We start from the raw sequence: 14,218 nt of genomic DNA, 5'->3' as shown, positions 1-14,218 counted from the left end.
GCAGATATGAGAACAAGGATGTTGGCACTCACTTCTGCATGCAAGGGAAGGGTCACAGGGCCCGTCGGAGACCCTTACAAGATCCTCTTCTAGGATTCCATTCAATACTCCCTCATTCTGCAAGAGGGAAAAGACTGACTGGGGGCAGGACTTTTCATTAAGAGGTATAGCCATCTCTGCATCATTCATGATCTTGTAAATCACCCCACTAACTCAGTTATTCTCTAAGTTGGATTGATTAGACAAAACCTTTCTTTGTTGTCTCCTTATTTATTTGAGGTGAATATACACTTTATTTGCATCATGCCAAGAAAACCACAAAACAAATGGCAACCAAACAAGGACATAATAGAACCAGGGATGAATGGGGAAGGTACACCCAATTATGGCCTCCCCAAATAAATGAGCATTTTTAATTTGGGGTGTTCCTGCAACATTGTCTTGCTCATGGACAATACAGACTCAAATTACATTTATTTTCCTTAAGGAATGGGGTGGATTCTAGCATGAGGTTAAGAGCTGGTGATATGCCTTCCTTTTGTTTCTAAGTCAATGCTATCTGGGCCTCTATGAATTAAATTATGGGTAGATTCAGATCCTGTGAGAAGGTCCAGATCTGTATCCTTCTACCCAGGATCAGAGAGTGTGTCAGATACTAAAGGTGAGCAAGAGATAGGGAAAACATTTACTAAGGACCTGCAGTGTGGACCCTAAGCTTGTCAAGAATCAAAACTGAGCCAAGACATCTCCAGGTTCAAAGCGGCTTCCATTCTTCCACCCAGCATGTACTCAGACAAAGCAAACTATACAAAATGGCCCCACTGTTTCAAAAGGCCCCAAATGATGAGTTTGGGGTCAGTATGTCTTCCAGGTCAAAGAGGGCATCAGTTCCTGCTTGGTGGACGCTCTTGGTCTTTCTCTTCATGGACTTCTAGGGGCTTGGGACTAGCCTGTGGGAGGTAAAGGTCCAGGAATTTTTCCCTGCTCACATTATTTCCCCTTCCACCTTCTGCGCCCATGCTACCATGGATTTACACCTTTGCCGTATCTGTGCCTCCTGCAGTAAGAATGCCCTTTCCCACAGACTGTCCTCTGGGGAATGCCACTACCCTCTTTCCCTTCTGTCCCAGGATTTACCATCCTCCATGGGTTGTCTGCTTCATCTTGCATGCTCTGAATTTGAGCAAGGATCTGTACCCCATGCTTTTCCAGTTCTTCTTTCAGCCTATTAAGGAAGAGTGGACAAAGAGAATGGATGCAGGAAAACCAAGAATGAATGAAGAGACACATGGGCAGAACAGGGGAGGCAGCTGTCATTCATTTCCCTGAGAGGATTGAGGACACAGGAGCTCCACACCCACCTCTGCCGTTTCTGCTGTAGCTGTTGGCACCTCTGCTGCAGCTGATGGTGGTGCTGAGCTGCAGCGTCTAACAGCTCCTCAGCTTTCTTGTTCTCTTCCTTGAACAGCAGCCTGAAAGTGGGGAAAGGATTCAAGCACTGGGCATTTCCTCTTCCTGCCCCACCCTGCATCTTACATTGTTGCAGCTGCCTCATGGCTTCGGAGGAAGAGCTTCTCATTAAGAGTGGAAGACTCAGGCCCACACAGGGCAGACAGCCGATGTTTCACATCCTCCAGCTTTACCTCGATCAGTTTCTCTACACAAAGAGAGTAGTGAGCAGGTGAAGGCAGGCTGGAGCAGGTGAGGGCACGCTGGAGCAGGTGAGGGCCACCCTTCTCCCCCCGACCCCACCAGCCTCACCTTCCTTGAGCAGCTGCTCCTTGCTGCTGTCCAAAGCGCACGTCTCCTTTGCCAGATGTTCAGGCTTCTGAGGGGTGGCACAGAAAAAAGATCTGTCCAGGTTCCCTGCTTCCTTGCGCTTCAGAGAAGCACGTATAGATCTGGTAGTTTCCTTCCTTAGTAATATTCACTTCCTACTTCCCTATCCTTCAATGAATGCCAGCCATGGCATAACCTTGGGGACACTGATCCTGCCATTCTCTCTCCTTGAACCTTTTAACCCTGGGAATAGGTTCAAGGGAAATTATTTGAAACCCTAAAATCTGCAAATCTACAATCCTAAGCTACTCTCTGGAGAGTCAGATACTGGAGTTTCTTCCCCTCGTCTCTCCTCCATGGCCTCCTCACTGACCTTCTCTTCTGACATTAGCCATGTTCCTACTGGGGTCCAAGAACTCTCAGGGTGAATGTTAACTGTCTGTTCGATGATGTCTTTCCTGTGTCTAGGACAGTCTCACACATTGTAGATATTGTCAATGGATGACTCCATTGATGCTATCATGGCATCCCCAGAACACTGAATAGACACAGCAGCATGGGTGAATGTGAAAGACCAACAGTGAGGACATCAAGTACCTCAAGAGTGGTCATAAAGGGCTGGATTTAGGGTGACAGCAGGACCACCAAGGATTACACAGGAACAAAGTGTGATAGGTGGCATAGCTTTGTATGACTCACATGAAACTCCAAGAGGTCCTTGTGCTGGCTCATCAAACCCTCCAGCTGTTCTTCAAAATCCAACCTAGGAGCCAATCACAGAGCCATGAAGGCCATGAGCTACCACAGAGGGGCTTTGTTTATGCCCACTATTCCGCAGGGAACACATTCACCCCCTTGACTATCCAGAACTAAGATTAGCCAGCTCTTCTGGACCATCCTGGGTATGACTTGTACCTATAGCGCATCTCCAGCCTAAGCATCATGCCTTTTGGTTTACCTCATTTGTCTTAGTTTTTCCTTCTCCTTGTCCATCTGAGAGTTCAGGAAAGAAATTCTCTCTTTACACTCCTGTAACATGCTGTGCTTTCTGGGAAGGAAATCAACACTTGGTCATGTGCTTTGAATGACTCTCCCAGAGAGAGAGTTGGGGACTTCTGTTCCTCTCTATTCAGGTCTGTGTCTAACACAGTAGGTGATATGGAAGGTAACATAATACTTAGGGAGGCCACTATAGGCATGGTATCTTACCTTTGTGCCTCGCATTCCTTCTCCTGGCACTGTAGCCGGATAATCCTCAGAGCCTCTGTAAGGATAACAGAGCCCTCTGAGTGCTTGTTAAGGCATCATGTTTGCCAGATGGAACAAAACAGGTCACGTCAAGTCTATGGACACTTGATTGGACTTGGACATTTTTTGGGTCTTGTAAAAGCCATAGGAAGGATACAGGTCAGGGGGTCTTAAGGTTCTAGAAACTAGAGAGAATAGGCTTAGGAAGGGTATCACAAAGCCTAGATATGAGAAATACGGGAATACCTTGCTTTTTGTTCAAGATATCCTTCAGACGTACTTTCTCTTCATGTACTAGAAAACATGATGAAGGCTTAGGCATTAGGGACCAAATGCAGAAATTTCAAGGGCAGTAATATGAGAGGCAAGGTATAGCTGTGACCCTAACCCAGATGTAGTTTCTTTGAGGTGAGTTCCCATCCCTATGGTACCATGTGTGACACCCATTAGGACTGGGAAGGGCTATATGACCAGGTAAGACAAGATGATTAAAAAGACCTCTTCAGAGCTGGTGCTGTGAGGCAAGAACTTGTGTGATCTGTGGAGAATCATCTCTGCAAAGGACCCAGAGCAGAATTGTCTTCAAAGGCATTTCCAGAACTCTCCTATTAGAAATTGGGAATACTAGAAGAATATGAGGTTGGGGAAAGAGGAGAATCTTGATATTGGTGAGGATGTCAAGTGCCTACAATACTGCATTGGGAGTCGTTTAAGACATTCTGGGAACCTCTAGTGAATCTCAGTTAACTTACATGAGTCCAGGTCCTTCTGCAGGGTATCCCAGACAGTCTGGGCCTCTCCAAGCTCCTCACTGGCTTTCTTTTTTGCTTTACCAAAAGAGTAAGACAAACATTTGGTAAGGATGACATTTCATATTTGTCTCCAAGAAAACCTAGAGGGCCCCAGATTTTATAAAACAGCAAACAAGGCTTTCTAAATCTGGGCCCTTCTTTCTGGGCTCAGGTGGCAGCAGGGACTATGGCAATTACATACAGAAATGGCCTGCACTTATGTTCTCATGCAATAACTACAGGTATTTAACAGGGACACCTGTATTTCCACTTTTTACTGGGCCTAGCCTGAAAAAACATGTAGTTGGTCTTGGATAGCAGTCAGAACTGAGCTCACCTTGCTGAACCTCATTAATGCGGTTAATCAGGACTTCAACCCGGGGCTCTAGACTTCCCACTGCAGGGCAGAAAGGAAACTCACTGTTGATAGTGTGACTGCCTGGGATTCTGCAGCTTTCCCTTCCCATAAATCTACTGAGCACTGAATATGTACAGGTGTTACATCATGGTCTCAAACTTGGAGTGTGAGGGCCAATAGAGATGCTGAGTCAGGCTGTGGTAACTCTGTCATGAGAAATGAAGCTCAGGAAGTGCTTCTCAGATGTGAAAAAGTGTCTTGTAAGAAAGGAAGGCCCTCAAGCTCTCTGGGTAAAGTGAGGGATGCAAAATGCAAAGGCCTGTCCTGAGGAGGAAATGGGAAAGAAAATGATGGATACGATAAACAAGTAGAAGGTGGCGGGATGTAAGATGGAAGAAGAGATATGGGTAAAACCTGGATCTAACAGAGTTGTGCAGTCAAGGGAGACTTGGGACAAGGTTTGGGGAAAACATTTTGCCTTCTATTCACTCATGCTTTTTTAATTCTGAATCACTGGGGCTCTATTTTTAGTTCAAAAGTTAAAATTTAAGGGGCCAGTGAGATGGTGCCGTGGATAAAGGTACTTGCCACCAAACCTGACAACCTGAGTTTGACCCCTCAAACTCACATGGTAGAAGGAAAAAACTGACTCCCTTAAGCTAACCTCTGACTTACACATTCTTTGAAATGGTATGCGTATGTGAGCATGAACCACTGTGTGCTCACACACACACACACACACACACACACACACACACACACACACACACACACACATTAAATGTTTCTTAAAATTAAAATTTAAGTACAAAAGCATCTACTTGTATTTTATGCATGAGTGCTTTGCTTGCATACATGTAAGCCCATCACATGTGTGCCTGGTGCCTGCAGAGACCAGAAGAGGACGTCAGACCTCCTAGAACTGAACTTACTAATAATTGTGAGACACCTTATGAGTGCTAGGAAACAAACCCACTCCTCTGCAAAAGCAGTTAGTGCTCTTAACTGATGACCTCTCTCTCTACACACACACCCAAATTTACGTTTTAAAGAAAGTTAATGTGAATAAAATAATGTCTTATTTTTGTGAATTGTGGTGCTTGGAGTTGAATCTACATCTGCCTGACTTCAAACCTCAGGGTAAGCCCATTAGCAAAAAAGACACTGGACCTTTCTTCAACTTCTTCACCATTTCCATTAAGCCTTCAATTTTCTGTGTGGTCACATTCTGCCCTGTGGAGACAAAACCAAACTTTCAAATTCAACAGGATAAATTGCCAGATGGATCCAGTACCTAAACTGATACTGAGACGAGCTGAGGACAGATCTCTAACCAGAACAGAGTTACTGATGGTTGTCCCAAAATAGATAATACAAAAAAGTGAGTTGGGCCCCTCCATGGACAGCCTTTTCCTACATGGTGCAATTAGAAACACAAAACTCAAGGTTAGGGCAGTGCTATATTTGGTTCACTTGTGCTGCTGATTGTTATCAAAGCTAGGTCAAGTTCACAAAGACTAGGGTACTAGGTGTGGTGGCATATACCTGTAATCTTGGAACTTAGAGAAAGTGGCAGGAGATCAACAGTTTGTGTCTACCCTAGCCTTTATCACAAGGTAAAACCCACCTTAAGCTACATAAAGATCCTTTCTTAAAACAAGCAAATGGCTAAGGCTGGGATTCAGTGGTAGGGAGCATGCTTTGCATATTCAAAGCCCTGAGTTTAGTCACCACTGGGGGAAGAGGGTGTTGCTAAAATACTGGAAAGTAGTTGAAAAATCACCGTAATGGATTGATAGCATTATCAATTAGGAAGTTCAAGAAAGTCTTACCCAAAATACATTGACTATAAACAAAATGTATTATAGTAAGGGAGCTTGTTAAAACATACATTCAAATAGCTTCTCAATATATAATTGATACTGATTATAAAGCTTCCATATAAAGTAATATTTTGTATTCATTTTGTTTGTCTTGTTTTGTTTTTCAAAACAGGGTTTCTCTGTGTGGCCCTTATGGCTGTCCTGGAACTCCATTTGTAGACCAGGCTGGCCTTGAATTCACAGAGATCCGCTTGCTTCTGCCTCCTGAGTGATGGGATTAAAGGTGTGCACCACTGCTGCCCAGCAATTTTTATAGCCAATATGCACCTATTTTAAATTATCTGGTGAACTGGATGTTAGAAATCACTGTTTGTGGCATTACCAACATAATAAAGGAACCAGACATTATGAGTCACTTAATTTTAAAAATGTCCCCTATTAAGAACTCTTATAAAACTGATGCTAATATTTATTAACTAAGTATTAACTAAGTATTAACTTATTAACTCAAGTTCTAAAAAAAAACAATTAAGGGCTAGAGATCCCCCGTAAACGTGCATGTGGCACCATACAGACTGGGAAACTATATAGAGAATTTTTTTTAACATCAAGGGGAAGGAGGTAGGGGAGAAAGACTCCTCAGGAATGATAAGGGTCTTAAGAGACACATCTATTTAATCTAAAAAAAAAGAAAGAAAGAAAGTGGTCTGTAAATAGGTTTTGATCCAAATAAATGCATTGTATAAAAAAAACTAAAACAATTAGCAATTTTTAAAAAATCAACTGGATATTTGCTAAGATAAAGAAATTGTTGGCACTATTATATAGCTCTAGCGATAGTGTTATTTTCCTCGGGTACCTGTCTCTATATACATACATGGGACATTCAGGGGTTGCACTACTGTCTGTGGTGCTATGTCATCAAACAGGGACCTGAGTGGTGGGAGAAAAGATTGACGAACGAGTCAAAACCGTCCACGCTGGAGCGTAGCCTCACGGCCTAAGCCCATCGCCTCTCTGTTTTACTGAACCAGTACACAGACACTAAATCGTTTGTGCAGAAAGGTTTCGAGAACAGTAGTTTTGTTCAGAGGTGAGCCGCCCACCCACACGCTAGGCGCGCTGGGATGGCGTCAAGTTCTAGACAGCCAAGGGCGACCCCGGCTCCCGTGGGGCCACCTGACTTCAGGCCTGGTGCCACAGGGCCTGGTGCAAGCCTGCTCTGAAGGTGACGGGAGGAGTGTGCCCTGCTACAACCCCACACTAGGCCTGGCCTCACAGGGAGGCGGCCAGCAGGCCCTCAAACGTCACAGGCCTCGTCAGTCAGCGCGCCCACGCCGGGTTCGCGCCCACCGGCCCAGATCGCCTCAGGCCTCGACAGGAGGCCCTCTCACCCCACAGCTCGCCAGGACAACCCAGGCTCCCTTCAGCCACTACCTCCGGCCCCCTCAGGCCTGTGGAGCGGGTCTGCTGAGTCCTTGGGCTCCATGCCCAACGGCTGCGGTCTGGTGGCCACGCTGCTCCACTTCACTCAGCGGCCACAGCAGCCGGGCAGCTGTTGCGCACTGCGCCTGCGCAGTACGCTGCGCGTCCCTCTGGCCTACCACGCGGCCAGCTGCTGCGCATGCGCAGAAGGTTTTTTGTTGTTGTTTTGGTTTTGGTTTTTTGTTGTTGTTGTTGTTGTTGTTGTTTTGCTCCACCACCACCACCACCAAACACTAATCCCATTTGAAGTGAAGACTTCCAAGGCAGTGATTGGTCAGTTTCGGAGGCAAGTGCCTGACCGAGAATGCAGGCCTATCTCTCTACAAGGTTTAAGATTATGGTTGTTAGTGATAGAGTTAGGATTAGCGTTAGAACGTGGAAATTTCCTACTCTTGGACAGAACAGTGGTATTGAGCAGACCCATGATGCCTACTGAAAGAACCTCAAGGGCCTACGGTGGACACGGTAAGCAGCTCAGTTCCCAGTTCCCAAGACACCGTTCGCCACCCCTCCAAAAAAAGCCTGGCGTCTCCCTCTGTGCCGTGCCTAAACCATCTGCCAGGACAGCCCAGGTGTGAACACTTCTGGCTGTGTTCCACACCCACCGGGCAAACTACTCTCACCTTGCTTGTCTGTGGTAGTCTCTGTGACCCAGGCACAGACCTTCTTAGACCAGAATAACCCAACAGTTCTTGTCTGGTAGTTTGCTGGCCCCTGTCCCGGTCTGAGGTATCAAATACCTAGCCTGGAACACACTGGGTTCTCACAGTACATAATGAGGGGAAATCTGGTGAATTCCTCCCCTGAACAGATATTTAGTAAGGCTCCCTGGATCCCACTCAGCAGTCACTCTAGAAGTGAGAATGAATGCCAGGTTCTCAGATTGTTACTGATAACTTGTAGAAGTGCTTTTGGTTGTGAGCCTAGCCTTTAATGGCTGAGCCATCTCTCCAGCCCGTAGAGGTGCTTTTATGTACACTGTGTTAATAAATAACCCAGCATGAGGTGGCCACAGGGAAATAGTATATATTAAGAATTATGTACTCTGTGTTTTGAGAACCAAGACTAAAATGCTCTTATATAATATACATAATAATATATAACATGTATAATACTATATACAATCAATATATGATGCCTGTTGCTATCTTATGAGAGCCATGTATTTTTTTCCTAAGAAATATGAGAACGTGCTGAGTGTGGTGGCGCACACCTTTAATCACAGCACTCAGAGGCAGAGGCAGGCAGATCTTTGAGTTTGAGAGCAGCCTTGTCTACAACACAAGTCCCAGGACAGCTCTGTTTCACAAAGAAACCCTGTTTCGGAACAGAAAAAAAAAAAAAAAAAAAAAAAAAAAAAAACAGGAAGGAAGGAAGAAACGTGAGAATATAATACTTACATGTTTGTGTATTTCAAAGTACAGTAAATAGACATAAATGTCTTTCCTACCTGTGATGGTTAATCTTCATTGTCAACTTGATTGGATTAAGATTACCATGGATGCAATATGTATGCCTTTAATTTCCTTCTCTTGTGTTATTGCTTCAGCTAGGACTTTGAGCACAATATTGAAAAGAAGTGTGACTAATGGACATCCCTGTCTAATTCCTGATTTAAGTGGGTGACTTCAACCTTTCCTTAATTTAGGATGATGTTGGCTATGATTTTCTCATTTATAGCTTTTATTATGTTGAGGTATGTTCCCTCTAGCTCTACATTCTCTAGGACTTTTATCATCAATGTATTTTGGATTTTTGTCAAAGGTTTATTTTTTCTGCATCTATGGTGATGTTTATGTGGTTTTTGTCTTTAAGTCCATTCATGTGATTTATTACATTTATTGACTAGTGTGTGTTACATATCCATAAATTTCAGGAATAAAGTCAACTCGGTTATAGTGTGTAATCTTTTTGATGTATTTCTGTATTTTATTTGCAATGTCTTAATAAACATTTTTGAGTCTATGTTCATCAGGGATATTGACATGTAGTTTTCTTCTTTTCGTGAACTTTTTCCTGGTTTGGGTATTAAAATGATACTAGCTTTGTAGAGGGAATTTGGGAGCCCTCCTTCTATTTCTGCCTTTTTTAATAGTTAAAGAAAAAATGCATGTAGATCTTCAGTGAAAGAATTCCACTGTGAATCCATCTGACCCTTGACTTTATTTTCTAACTGGAAGGCTTTTTATTCCTATTTCAATCTCCTTATTTGTTATGTGTCTGTTTAGGTTGATGACTACTTCTTCACTTCCAGCTTAATGGGGCACAGGTTCTTAAAGTATTACCCTACGATATTCTGGATTTCTTCAGTATCTGTTGTAATGCTTCCCTGCTCATTTCTGATTCTGTTAACTTGGGTCCTCTTTTTCTTTCTTTAGATTAATTGAGCCAACAGTCAATGAATCTTGTTTATCTTCTCAAAGAATCACCTCTTAGATTCAATGATTTTTTTGTTTTCTTTATTTCTATCTCATTGATTTCTGATCTGAATTTTATTGTTTCTTGCCATCGTTTGAGTTTAGATTTGATTGGTTCTTGTTTCTCCAAATTTTTGAGTTGGCATCATTAAGTTATTTATTTGTAATCTTTCTGATTTTTTTTTTAATGTAGGCACTTAGAACTACAAATTTCCCTTGTAGGACTGCTTCCAAAGTATCCCAGAGGTTTTGGTGTGTTGTGTTTTCATTTTCATTAGCTCCAGGAAATGTAATTATTTCTTTCTTGATTTCTTCTTTGAGCTACTAAACTTTCAATAATTAGTTGTTTAGTCTCCACGAGTATGTGTGTATTTACCAGAGACTTTTGTCTGTCAGTTTTAAGTTTTATTATATTGGGGTCATATAGGATGCAAGAAGTGATTTCATTTCTTTTGAATTTGTAAAAATTTGTTTTGTGTCCCAAGATGTGGTCTACTTTATGCACTTCTGAGTAAAATGTATGTTCTTTGGTGTTTGGGTGAACTATTCTGTAACTATCTGTTAATTGCATTTGATAGATGATGTTAGTTATTTCTGATGTTTCTCTGTTTATTTTTTGTTCGGATGAACTGTCTATTGGAGAAAATGGAGTATTGAAATTATCTGTCATTAATGGATTGATGATAATTTGTGACTTTAAATCCAGGAGCATATTTTTGTGAAATTGGGTGTTCCAAGTTTGCTACATATATGTTTAGGATAGTAAAGTCTCCTTGGTTAACTGTTCCCTTGATTAGGATTAAGTGCCTCTCTATTTCTCCTGATTATTTTTAGTTTGAAGTTTATTTTGTCCAATGTTAAGATAATTATGCCTGCTTGCTTCCTGGTCTCATTTTATTGAAATAGTTTTCCACCATTTTACATTAAGGTAGCACCTATCTTTAAAGCTAAAACGTGTTTTATGTAGACAGCAGATAGATGGATTTTGTTTCTTGATCCATTCATTCAACCCATGTCTTTTGATTGGAGCATTGAGGCCATTGATACTTAAAGTAATTATTGAAATGTGTATCAGTAATTGCTGTCATGTTGTTGATATTTGTGCTATTGCTTGTGTTATCAGTGGTACTTTGTGTTTTGTTTTGTTTTTAAGTCAAGGTCTCTAGGTAGTTCTAGCTGACCTGGAACTCACTATGTAGCCCAGACTGGACTGAAACCCATAGAGATCCACCTGCTACTGCCTCCTGAATGCTAGTATTAAAGGTATGCACTACCATGTCCAATGGTATTTGGTGCTTATATGAGAGGATTTGAACAGAAGGCTTATATGAGAGTACTTGAACAGAAGAAAGGGAAAGGGAAAATGGTGTTACTGTAGTATAATTCAAGAAATAATAAAAACTGAAAGGTTCAGGCATTATGCTGGCCTGCCCCTGTTACCTGGCAGAACAGGCAGTACCCTGGTCAGCCCAGGGTTCCATGGGAACTAAGTCTGCACACAACTGCAAAGGACCCCTTTAAAAGACAGACCCCTGCCCATTTACACTCTCTCTACTCTTCTCCTCTTCTCTGTCTGCTTCTGCTTCTCTTCTCTCTCTCTATGGCGACCAGCCATGGCAGTCAGCCATTAACCCTGTTTCTCTTCTTTAGTCTCCCTACTCTGCTGGGCCTATAATAAACTGCTTAATATGTCTAATATGTCTCTTAGTCTTATGTCTCATTCACCTGTTTTCTTCTTTATTTCTAATTTAAGCAAAAGTTTAACAAAAACTGTTGATATATTAATTTGTAGTTAACAGTTTCTTATTGCCATGTCAAATTCACTTATTGGAATTTTGAAAAAGTAGCATAGTATAGACAGACTTTTCTTTCCCACCCACCAGTTCCCAAATAACTGACACAGAGATTCAATATTAACTATTAATGCTCTGCCTATAGCTCAGGCTTATTACTAACTGGCTCTTACAGCTTAAATTAACCCATATTTCTTATCTAAGTTCTACCATGTGGCTCATGTCTTGTTACCTTATTACATGCACATCCTTCTTCCTCTGTGTCTGGCTGTCAATTCTCAAGACTCCTCCCTTCTCCCAGCACCCTCCTAGTAGACTCTCCTGCCCAATCTCTTCCTGCCCAACTACAACCCAATCAGCTCTTTATTAACCAATAAGAGTAATACATATTTACAGTGTACAAAGATTGTTCCACAGCAACACAGTTTATTGTTGATTTTAGGTATGTGTGCCAGATAATTAAATGTTACTTTCAAAGAATCTTCTTTTATTTTATATTTAATTAGATGTTGTTTTCTCTATATATAGTCTACTAAATACGTCAACACAAAGCCTTCAAATTCAGACACTCAAAAGTATGTATGGTATTTAGTCACCATTTAAAACATGTATCTTGTCTAAGTTGTAGGTCCTATTCTCTGAGGAAGTCATAGCAGAGGATGAAAAAGACTATCTAAATGAGACACCAACATGTGAGAAATGTTTTTCACTGATGAGTTTTGAAGCTACTTCTTATGTGGAAAAGATGATGCACAAGGAACTTTAGTTTCTGTTTAGGTGTGAGTTAGCTTTTTATTCTGATAAGAGAAATTTTTCAGAATCAACACCTGAGAAGAATTGACCTCAGTCTCTAATTTGGTTTGTTTTCCTTTCTCTGTGATAAAATACCGTGACAAAAGCAACTTAAGGGAGAAAGTATCTATTTCGTTTTAAGTTCTAGGCTGTATAGTCTATCATTATGGGGAAATCACAGTGACAGGATCTTGAGGCAGCTGGTCACATGACATCCACAGTAAAGAAGCAAAAAACAACAGATGAATGCATGCACGCTTACATCAGCTCCCTTTATGACTCTTATAACACTTCAGGATTCGTAGACCATGGCCAAGTCTTCCCACCTATGCTGGTTAGCTTGCCTCAACTTGATATAAACTAGGTTACCTAGAAAGAGGGAACTTCAGTTGAAGGATTATCCACATTATATTGGCATATGGGCATGTCTATGGAGTATTTTCTTCTTTCATTTTTATTGACAATAGACTCTTTTCTCATACAAAATATCCTGACTATAATTTCCCCTCCATCTACTCCTCCCAGATCCTCCCCACCTCACCTCATCTCCTATCCACTCCCTTTCTGTCTCTCATTAGAAAAGAACATGCTTCTAAGAAATAGCAACCAAGCATAACAAAACAAAATAAAATGAAGAAAAAACTTTCATATTGAAGTTGGACACGGAACCCAATAGTAGGAAAAGATTCCCAAGGGTAGGCAAAAAAAATGTCAGACCCACTCATTCTTAGTCAAGAGACTCAAAAATACTGAGACCATAGCTATGTTATATACAAAGAGAACTTTGAATATCTTTTTCCAACCTTTCACCCTGAGGTAATGTCTGTCCTTGATGTTGAGGTGCATTTCTTGTATGCAACAGAAGGATGGGTCCTGTTTTCACATTCATTAACCTGTGTCTTATTAATGGGGGAATTGAGACAGTTGATATTGAGAGAGATCAATGATTATTGATTCTTGTTATCTTGTTTTCTCGTGTGTGTGTGTGTGTGTGTGTGTGTGTGTGTGTGTGTGTGTGTGTGTGTGTGTATTTCACTTCTTTTGGTTTTGCTAGTATCATATTATTTATTTCCTGTGTTTTCATGGGTGCCATTAACCTCCTTGGGTTGGAGTTTTTCTTCTAGTACCTTTTGTAAGGCTGGATTTGTGGATAAGCATTGTTTGAATTTTACTTTATCCTGGAAGATCTTATGTTCTCTATGGTGATTGAAAGTTTAGCTGGGGCTGGGCATTGGTGGCGTACGCCTTTAATCCCAGCACTTGGGAGGCAGAGGCAGGCGGATCTCTGTGAGTTCAAGGCCAGCCTGGTCTCCAGAGCGAGTGCCAGGATAGCCTCCAAAGCTACACAGAGAAACCCTGTCTCAAAAAAAACAAAAAAAAAAGGAAGGAAGGAAGGAAGGAAGGAAGGAAGGAAGGAAGGAAGGAAGGAAGAGCAAGAAAGGAAGGAAGGAAGTTTAGCTGGGTATGGTATTCTGGGCAGGCATCTGTGGTTTCTTAAGAGTCTATAGCATTTCTTTCCAGACTCTTCTGGCTTTTAGAGTCTTCATTGAGAAGTTGGGTGTAATTCAAATAGGTATAACTATATATGTTACTTGATCTTTTCCTCTTGTAGCTTTTAATTTTCTTTCTTTGTTCTGTATGTTTAGTAGTTTCATTATTATGTGGTGAGGGAACTTTTCTGGTCCTATCTACTTGGTGTTCTGTATGCTTCTTGTCCCTTTATAGGCATTTC

At 41.7% G+C, this 14,218-nt stretch overlaps 1 protein-coding gene across 1 annotated transcript; it reads right to left on the bottom strand.

Annotated features, from left to right (window-relative positions):
* Nucleotides 1-884: 884 nt before the first annotated feature.
* Syce1 (synaptonemal complex central element protein 1) lies at nucleotides 885-7,509 on the bottom strand. Its single transcript, XM_027409206.2, has 13 exons — nucleotides 7,437-7,509; nucleotides 5,347-5,409; nucleotides 4,156-4,215; nucleotides 3,780-3,854; nucleotides 3,274-3,321; nucleotides 2,989-3,043; nucleotides 2,738-2,827; nucleotides 2,479-2,542; nucleotides 1,762-1,828; nucleotides 1,537-1,657; nucleotides 1,362-1,472; nucleotides 1,138-1,225; nucleotides 885-950 (listed from the first exon to the last, which is right to left on the bottom strand). Exons 1-13 carry the CDS (start codon nucleotides 7,486-7,488, stop codon nucleotides 885-887), a joined length of 960 nt encoding a protein of 319 aa, XP_027265007.2. The 5' UTR covers nucleotides 7,489-7,509.
* Between the last annotated feature and the right edge of the window lie 6,709 nt (nucleotides 7,510-14,218).

The sequence above is a fragment of the Cricetulus griseus genome, chromosome 3, assembly GCF_003668045.3.
Source record: "Cricetulus griseus strain 17A/GY chromosome 3, alternate assembly CriGri-PICRH-1.0, whole genome shotgun sequence".
Lineage (NCBI taxonomy): Eukaryota > Metazoa > Chordata > Mammalia > Rodentia > Cricetidae > Cricetulus > Cricetulus griseus.
This window is presented reverse-complemented; position numbering and strand designations above follow the sequence as displayed.